Below are 10,109 nucleotides of genomic sequence, written 5' to 3' on the forward strand. Positions count from 1 at the left end.
TAAAGGAGTAGTTCACTTCCAGAGCAAAAATGTACAGATAATGTACTCACCCCCTTGTCATCCAAGATGTTCAAGTCTTTCTTCAGTCGTAAAGAAATCCTTTTTGAGGAAAACATTTCAGGATTTTTCTCCATATAGTGGACTTCTGTGGTGCCCCGAGTTTGAACTTCCAAAATGCAGTTTAAATGAACCTGCAAAGAAGATAAAACACCCTTTACAAAACAAGTAAAACAGCAATGTAGGACAATTGGGAAGGAAGAAAATGAGATGGGAGTTTTTCGACATAACTGTCTTAAACTGGAAAAAACAGAGTTCAGACAGAGCAAGACAAGATAAGCATTTGAAGTTAAAAAGTATATAATTTTTTTTTTTTTTTTTTTGCTAGATAAGACCTTTCTTCCTCAGCTGGGATCGTTTAGAGTCTTTTGAAGCTGCATTTAAACTGCATTTTGGAAGTTCAAACTCAGGGCACCATAGAAGTCCACTATATGGAGAGAAATCCTGAAATGTTTTCCTCAAAAAACAATTTCTTTACGACTGTAAAAAAAGAAAGACATGAACATCTTGGATGACAAGGGGGTGATTATCAAGGTTATTTTTGTAAACTAAAATTAAGACGAAAACTACTTTTTAGAAAACATTTTCATAAACTGAAAAAAAAAAAAAAACGTCTATAAATGAAAAACTAAAACGAAAGGAAACTAACAACTTACACTAACTGTACAACAAAAACTGAAATAAAATAATAATTATCAAAAATAAATGATTGTTTTTGTAATCATTAAGTTCTCACCCCATGGCGGAAAAATAATGAAGACTGCGACTTGAACAGCACCCGCATTAAATTTATTCTCCTGCATCAGTTTTAGCCAAAATGTATTCGTTATTTTTTTATGTAACACAAGCAATCAAACCACTATTTGTGACCCTGGACCACAAAACCAGTCATAAGGTTAAATTTGACAAAACTGAGATTTATACATAATATGAAAGCTCAATAAATAAGCTTTCTATTGATGTAGGGTTTGTTAGGATCGGACAATATTTGGCTGAGATACATCTATTTGAAATCAGAAATCTGAGGATGCAAAAAAATCAAAAAGACTGAGAAAATCACCTTTAAAGTTGTCCAAATTAGGTTCTTAACAATGCATATTACAAATCAAAAATTACATTTTGATATGTTTACAGTAGGAATTTTACAAAAAATCTTCATGGAACATGATCTTTACTTAATTTCCTAATGATTTTTGGCATAAAAGAAAAATCAAAAATTTTGACCCATGCAATGTATTTTTGGCTATTGCTACAAACATACCCCAGCGACTTAAGACTGGTTTTGTGGTCCAGGGTCACATATGATCTCTAAAAAAACAAAACTAAAACTGAAACTAAACTATATAAAAACTAAATAGAAATGTGTTCACAAAATAAAAACGAGGCTAAAATGAACAAAATTGTTAATGAAACTAATAAAAACGAAACTAAATTTTATTGCAAATTTGAAAACTATATCAAAATAAAATGAATTAAAAAAAAACTATAATAACCTTGGTGAGTACAATATCTTTACTTTTTTTATTTAAGTATGTTTAAATATTTTTACCGTAATTATTTGTGAAATTTACTAGCAATTTTATTTTTTTTACAAAGTACATCTAGTGTTGAAAATGAAGAAGGAAAACAATAATAAACAACTGAATCACAACTCAAGTCATTAAAACAGATTCACAGAAATGAATTAAACTTAAATTTTTACTTCACATCTGTCTTCCGTTCTTATTATATTCCATAGGCAATCTCAGTATTTTCAACATTTAAATGGCAAATAACATAGAAAATAAGACAAGAACAAGAACAACTAATTACTTAGTTACTTTTTATGGAAAGTAATTCGTTACGTTACTTTTGCTTTACTTTTTAAATCTGGGCAGTGTTTGCTTGTTTGTTATTAATATAAAAAGTTCTATATTTGGCAGATGTAAATTGCCTTTTCAAACCAAAAACCTCAGGTTTAGAGAAAAGTAGATTGTCGTCTGTACAGTAGACCACAGAAGAACAAATGTCAACTCTTCAGCAATAAAAAAAGAAAAACAAATGTTAGATTATCTTGAGTAATTTTTGCTTATCAGTATGGATGAATTGGATCATCGAAGGTCGGCAGCAAAGACATCGGTTAATAAAATGGAATTAAATACATAAAGGATATTTGTATTATTATTAAAGTAACATCTTACTCACAATTTCTCTCAACATGGGGACAGAAGAGCTTTTAATCGATAAATGAGTGGAAAAAGTAACTCAGATATTTTCTTGTCAATTAAAAAATAATGCATTACTTTCCTAGTTACTTGGAAAAAGCCATATTATTACTTAACTTGCGTTACTTGTAATGCATTACTGATTAAATGCATGTTTTTTGCCCTAGAGCGCATGTCATTGCACAGCATTAGTCGACTAATTAATTCAACAAACTTCTACATTTAGCAGAACAGCTGAACTCGGAGTCATAAATTCACCCAGCGGTGGAATAAAGTCAGTGTTAAGGTTTGCTGTGAATTGTTTCATGTTGCACAAGCAGGATGGAAACTGACATCTGAGAGGAAGATTATCAGTGAATAATGACTCAGATTGAACTCAAGTGTTCTACAAGCGTACTGTACTGAAATAGCTGCACTGCAGTGTGCTTCTTAAAGGCACAGGTCAGCCAAAAAATAAAAAAAAGAATACTCTTCCTTATCTTGTTCCAAACCCCCATGACTCTCTGTCTTCTGTGAAAGACAAAGGAAGTTATTTTTAAGAGATTTGAGGTTTAAACAACAATGGACCCCATTGACTTTAATTGCACAGTGTGGACAAAAAGCACTGAGATTTCTCTCAAAATATCATCTGTGTTGGACAGAATAAAGACAGTCATGCATAAGGGAGTCTATTTTATTTTTTTATTTTTTTTGCTGAACATTTAAGTAAAAACACTTCAATTTAGTCTGATTGCCATGTGATTGATGAACATCTTAAGTGGAAGTCACTCATTTTTATTTCATTTTATTTATGGGTGAACTATCTCTAAGTATTACAGATCAAATTAAATAAGTGCTTTTAAATGCATCGTGAAGTTTTCATCATGCACATTTAAACAGAACATTTTCCTGCATAGATTCAATGCCAAACATGTTTTTGTTTTATTTTACTTAGGAATTAAAGGATTTTAATGGAATAAAGAAAGTGAAAAAGAAAGAAAAATAGTTATAGAATACTAATACATACTGTCTTTACAATGCACTGTATTTGAACAATTTGTAAATCATGTTTCTATTTTAAAAATGCACACAGTCACTTTTAATCAATAATAATAATATGCTGAAAACAGCTTTGCAAATGTTTAAGGTCTCATTACATTAAGGAGAGACACTGCAGGCAAAAACACTGTTTTTTCATGCACCTATCAAGTTTGAGATTTTGGGCTTTTTGGTGTTTCATAGAGTGTTTTTTCAGACTAGTGGAAAGAAAACATCCAAAAGACACTGTTATGTGTTTCTTTTAAAGCACTTTTTATACTTGTGTCAATAGATTTCAATTACAATCCATATTTTTAAAGGCCAAGAGTTTTTCTCCTACACTGAGCCATAAATCTCCATTTCAGCAGCACTTACACACACCACACTTGACATTTTTATTTCTGTCTATATGCTAAAGGTTTTTACAGAAGGATTTGTTCATATATGATTTGCTTGATTTTCTAAGTTTTTTTCTGAATAATGTTGTGATGAAATGAGATACCCCAAATTCCTTCTGTCAAAAACGTTTGACTCTAATATGTCTCTAATATGTCTAATATAAAAATTAAACAAGAATTTTGAAACTGACTTCATCCAGTGTTGAAATTTTTATGTACTAGAACTGTATGCAAATTAGAGCATATCTCATTAAATAATGGCTCATTTGCGTATTTAAACCTAACATTTAAGGAAACTTGTAATACAAAAAATATTTGCATTTATCGATGTAATAATCGCAGGGTAAGTAAGGTGATAACTCTTAGTTATTTTTTTCCCCTATTCACCTGCAGTGTCTCACCTTAATAATATATAAAAATATCACCTTAAAAAATGCGATTTTTGGATAATAACACTGAGTTTGCCACATTTGCAGTTATTAAATTAAATAAAGTCAACATTGAACTGAATTGATTGAAGCTGCTTTGAAACAATCTGTTTTGTATAAAGCACTATTGAAATAAATGTGGCTGGATTTGATTTGATTTCATCTCCAAACAGAATAAAGTCAAGTAGTTTGCAAGTTTGCAAAAATATAACCATCGCTTTACTGTTGTCGTATTAAACATCAGCCTTACATCTTCACTCTTTCTCTATCTTTGATTTGATTGCTCAACTTAGTAATTTTGACACTAATGAGTGTTTTATCATTTTAATCATCCTAACTGCAAACAGAGATGTGTTTAATCAGGAATATCAGATACTAAACTGTGAAGTTTATTCTAAAGGACATCGGTGAGACCTGTGAAAGACAGACGCCGCGTCCCCGGTGGTCCCTTAGAGCCCATTATGCCAACCATTAGAAGAGACATCGGTAATTACAGCTCACCGTCCTGAGAAAGAGCGCCGAGGTTAATAACACACACACACACACACACACACACACACACACACACACACACACACACACACACACACACACACACACGTAGAGCTGTTAAATACTGTGCATTAATGAAGTCTCCTCTCTGAGAATGTCCCATCATTCCTCCCCCGTCCGACAGCAAATGAACGGGAATAAAGTGGAGAAAAGAAGGGCCACTTCTTTGCATTTCTATAGGCCTGCCTCGCTTTCATCGCCGTCTCTCTAGCGCTTTAATCCGGAGGATTTATGCATGAAGTAAAGACTGATAATGTGTGTGTGTATCTGTGTGTGTGTGTGTGTGTGTGTGTGTGTGTGTGTGTGTGTGTGTGTATATCTGTGTGTGTGTGTGTGTGTGTGTGTGTGTGTGTATCTGTGTGTGTGTGTGTGTGTGTGTGTGTGTGTGTGTGTTTCACCATCACTGAACCTAGACTCTGTTTAAGTCCAGACTCACAGTTTCTGTTCCAGATAAGACTAAACTCAAGTGTTTTCCATGCAGAATCACATACGATGTACTCTTTAGGCTGGTTTTAGCTTTTGTTAGTTGTAGTTTTGCAACTAACAAAATAATCCCAGAGGTCCTTTGAGAAGGTGCGCACAAAAAGTATTCTCTCCTTCCTCTCTATATCTTATAACTGGATGGACCCATTATTTCCTTTCTCTTTTCTCTTTTTAAGAAGAAAGTGGACAACAAAATCATCCTCACTGCTTGAAGATTCCATTTTGTATTGTTTTGCGCTATTTTTTATTTACTTTTTTTTTTTTTTTGCAACGAATGAATTACTATGTGACTAGTGTGCAATTTTCCGGTGTGTGACAAATTTTTAGAATGATGAATACGAAAAAAAAAAAAACCGCACACAAAAAATTCGTACTCAGTGTACAAGGGTCTGGTGAGAAGAAACAGATGTCCTTGCATCCAGTTTGGTTGTCTTTTACGTTTGCACGCATTCAGCAATGATCATCATATATCCACAAATTGTTTAGGAGAGTTGTTTTATTAGTGACATGTAGCCTGCATTTGAAAAGCTTTATTTTTAAACACACATTTTTATTTTTAAACCTGTATTTGAATTTGGCAAAATAATATTGCGCTGTACAATATTTTTATGAAATAAAAATAAATCTCTGACAGAGACCCCTTCCCTATCAGCCAATCACAGTGTGCACAGTTAGTAGGTATGCTTACATCATCCATTGCGATGAGGTCAACCCCGCCCCTTAATCTTAGTTTAAGACTTCTCTCTATTCCTTAGTAAAAGTTTGCCTCAGCAGCTTTGTGAATAGGTTTTAAGAGAAAACTCTTAGCTAAAAACTTTTACTGCTATTTAGGAGAACTCTTAGTGCTAAGATAAAATGTTTTGTGAATATGGGCCTAGATTTATGCATTTTAAAGACGCTTTTAGCAATTTAATTTGCATTCAATGCATGCATTTGATCAGTTCATGCATCCTCTGGAAATTGAACCAATGTTTGTGGCATGCATGATCTACTGTTTGACATCCTTGCATTTCCCTGTTTTGAGTCTGAAACATATATTATGGAAGTAAAGTGGGTTTGGAGCGCCGCTGCATGTTGACTTTCTATAGATGCATGGATCATAAAGCAGATGTGAGTCAGATCTGGAGATTCTCTCTGGTTTGGTGCCAGACTGTAATGCGAGTGTGTTGTACTCGCTCTGTTCTCGGCTTTCGCTGCAGCGCTGGAGTGAGTTTCGTGCGACTGACCAGACTGATTCAAAACATTAATAATCAGGGCACAGATGATCGACGCCCGCTGGAAGCGACCGTAACAAAGTGGAGCTTTATCAGTGGCGACGGAGGTCAGACTGATGACGAGGTGTGATACTGACAGAGACGTGCTGCCGTCTCTCTGGAAATACAGCCGTTTAGAAAGTGTTTGCTTTATGCTTTATTAGCCCAACACACGCATCACATGCTGCTATTTGTGTTTGGCATTTCAGAAATTTTCCGCACAAAATGTTTTCCTCTGTACTTGTCTCATGCTCTCCCATAGGAAGCAAAATCACAGATGAAGTTGCTTTAACATCTCAGTTGTGAGCAAATGTAGAACTTGCTGAAGAGTTTTAGATTTTTGCAATAATATTTATCTAGTTTTTATTTTGTGAATTTTAATATTTTTATTTAGTCCTAATAACAATAGATTTTAATTATGGATGCACCGATAAGATTTTTTGGCCGTTACAATACTGATTTCAACAAACTATTCGCTAATTCCGATACCGATATTGATAATCAAGATTATTTATACAGCACTTTCTACAATACAAGTTGTTTCAAAGCAACCTTACAATATTCAAATATTAAAATAGGACAGTAATATGTCAATAATGCAAAAGATCCATGTTGCATCAAAGTCAAATTGCAGAGGACTTGATACCGATACTGATACCGATATTGGTCAATTATATAAAGCAGGGTTAAGAAATGAGCCAGTGTTGTATTTGTTGCTCGATATGCATACAGTACAGTAAAGTAATATAGTACACTGCAAAAAATTATGCTCTTCTGCAGGATATCTGCCTTGTTTTCTAGTAAAAATATCTAACATTCTTGAATCAAGATACATTTACTGGAGAAATTTGAAATCTTTGTTTCAGAGAAATGTATTTAAATTAAAGTGTTTGCTTAAAACAAGAACAAATATCTGCTAATGGAGACAGAAAAATACATTTAATGCAATGCTAAAACATTATTTTCACTGGCTCAATGTTTTAAGGATAATATTACAATAAAGTGCTCAAACTCAAGCAGAGGTGAAACACATGCTGTGAAAAACGATTTTAACAAACTATTGGCTGATTCTGATACCGATACCAATACCGATATTGGTCAATTATATAAAGCAATATATATATATATATATTTAAACATTTGTTTTCCTCTGTTCTGAAACAATTCCTCTGGTTTGAGTAGAAAAAAAGTACCGGTTAATAATGTTTTTTTTTTTTTTTTTTTTTTTTTTTATATTGGCAGCCGATGCATTGGTGCATCCCTAACTATAATCATTGTTGTTTCATAAATAAATACTAAATTTAGTAATGATAATATTTTGCCAATTATTTTTTATTTAGTATTTTTTATTTTATTTAATAATAATAATAGTATTAATATTCAGTGAAAAATACATTGCAGAGCAAATGCGAAGCGGCACGTGAACCGATCATGTCTTCCTCTTTACTAGTTATAGCACAGAATAAACATAAACGAACATCAAGTATCTAGTCTCAAGCTTGGAAAGACATCAATGCACACTATTTTTCAAGTACAAGTTTACCGACATTAATCTATTCTCCTGTCGGGTCTGTTTGTCAGACAAAAGTGGCACATTCCGCATTATGATTGGTCACATCGCCTGTCAATCAAACTCTGAGCAAGTGCTTTTCCCAATACTCTCTACACTGAATGACAACTAGGGACTCGTTTTTGCTCATGCTACTTTAAGGAGAAACTTACTTTTTGATGGTAATGCAATGTCTGATTTTAAAATGGTTTTCAAAGGATGAATTGTGACATGTTTGACAATGTCTTATGATTTCTAAAGCTGACAGGGAAAAAGGCAACGAAGAAAGTATTTTTGTGACAAAGGTCAGAACTCCTGTTATGATGTAGATTTTTTGAGGTGCAGTATTTAGGAGTCTATTTATTATATAGTTTTTTATGATTAGATTAGGATTTATTTGTAATATGGTGAAGTAAACGGGTGACAGTTAAGAGGTTAATATTTAGTGAAAGATACATTGTGGAGCAAATAGGAAAGTAACAGCGTGCCAACAGACATGACGGAGCAGGTTACTTTTAGTATGTAATGAAATCTCTGCTTTTAAATATTCTCACTTTTTTAAGAAATTCAATAAATAGTATTTTGTGGCTCTTCAAGTCCATCAACATGAATCTATTCTCCTGTCGGGTTTGTTTGTCAGACAAAAGTGGCAGATTCCGCATTATGATTGGTCACATCGCCTGTCAATCAAACTCTCAGCAAGTCTTTTTCCCAATACTTTCTACACTGACAACTAGGGACTCATTTTTGCACATGCTACTTGAAGGAGAAACATCTGAGACAAAGTTTATCCTTCAAATGAAACACAATAGAGAATTACAGACATCTCATGAGGTTCCCAGAGCTTTGAGAGAGCAGCATGTGAGCCGTCTCTCTCTCTGATATATAATGGTCTCGTGGAAGTTTCTGGGCCGTTTGATTCTGATGACGAGGACAGACTTTCATTCCTCTCAGTCTCTGCTGTCTGCACGGGCGACGGCCCAAACCTGTCTGGATCACACTTCACTCAAAGAAACTCTCAGAACGTATCATTTGCATTAAGAAAATGGAAATACAGGTTGGTTTTGAAGCAGATCTCGTGATTGTTCTGATCCAGTGCAGTCGAGTACCGAATTGTACTGACAAATTAACGTTAGCGAGGAGAAAGAGAGCAGAGAGCGAGGGTAAAATCATGCATTTGAGACGGGAGTTTGACCGCCAATGCCAAACACAACAGCAGAGGAGGGTTCAGCATAAACAAACCTTCCCTTTTTTTCCTCAAACGCTCTTTTCTTTCTTTTCCTGCTTCATTCTGTGTTCTTTTCGTGCTCTGCTGAACCCCACAAAACAAACACACACACAAAAGGGCGATGAGTTTTACTGCCATATTTTGTGTTAAACATCCTCAGTCTCGCTCTTTATGAGAGTGATCGCAATCATGCATCAACTAAAAAAGTGCCAGTGTTGTATTTCTAGCGTGATATGCATACAGTACAGTAAATTAATATAGTACACTACAAAAAAATGATGCCCTTCCTCAGTAAAAAAAATATCTAAACATTCCTAAATCAAGATGCATTTACTGGAGAAGCAAAATTACTGAATATATCACGTCTTTGTTTCTGAAAAATGTATTTGAATTAAACTTTTTGCTTAAGGCGAGACACTGCAGGTGAATAGGGTAAAAAAAAAGAATTAACTAATAGTTATCAGCTTGCTTACTCAGTTGATTGATTACATTGATAAATGCAAACATTTTTTGCATTACAAGTTTTCTAAAATTTTAGGTTTAAATATGCAAATGAGCCATTATTTAATGAAATATGCACTAATTTGCATGAAGTCGATTAAATTTTTTTTTTATTTTTTTTTTTGACATATTAGAGTCAAATGTTTTTTGGGCATCTATCTCATTTTGTCACTCCATAATTCAGAAAACACTTAGACAGAAAACAATGTTTTTTTTTTTTTTTTTTTTTTTTTACCATTTTTAAGGGAATAAAATGTATAAAATCAAGCAAATTATATATGAACAACTCCCTCTGTAAAAACCTTCAGGATATAGACAGGAATAAAAATGCAAAGTGTAGGAGAAAAACGAGCCTTTAAAAATATGGATTGTAATTGAAATCTATTGACACAAATAGATAAAGTGCTATAAAAGAAACACTTAACAGTGTCTTTTGGCT

At 33.5% G+C, this 10,109-nt stretch overlaps 1 protein-coding gene across 1 annotated transcript in view; it reads right to left on the minus strand.

Annotated features, from left to right (window-relative positions):
- Positions 1–7,995, minus strand: part of fat4 (FAT atypical cadherin 4) — an 82,077-nt gene extending 74,082 nt beyond the window's left edge. Inside the window, exons 1-2 of the mRNA XM_073820248.1 lie at positions 7,936–7,995; positions 6,312–6,510 (exon numbers count right to left, since the gene is read on the minus strand). Coding sequence (XP_073676349.1) covers positions 6,312–6,510; positions 7,936–7,995 — 259 coding nt within the window. The remainder of the gene's footprint in view (positions 1–6,311; positions 6,511–7,935) is intronic.
- Between the last annotated feature and the right edge of the window lie 2,114 nt (positions 7,996–10,109).

The sequence above is a fragment of the Garra rufa genome, chromosome 16, assembly GCF_049309525.1.
Source record: "Garra rufa chromosome 16, GarRuf1.0, whole genome shotgun sequence".
NCBI classification, from domain to species: Eukaryota; Metazoa; Chordata; class Actinopteri; order Cypriniformes; family Cyprinidae; genus Garra; species Garra rufa.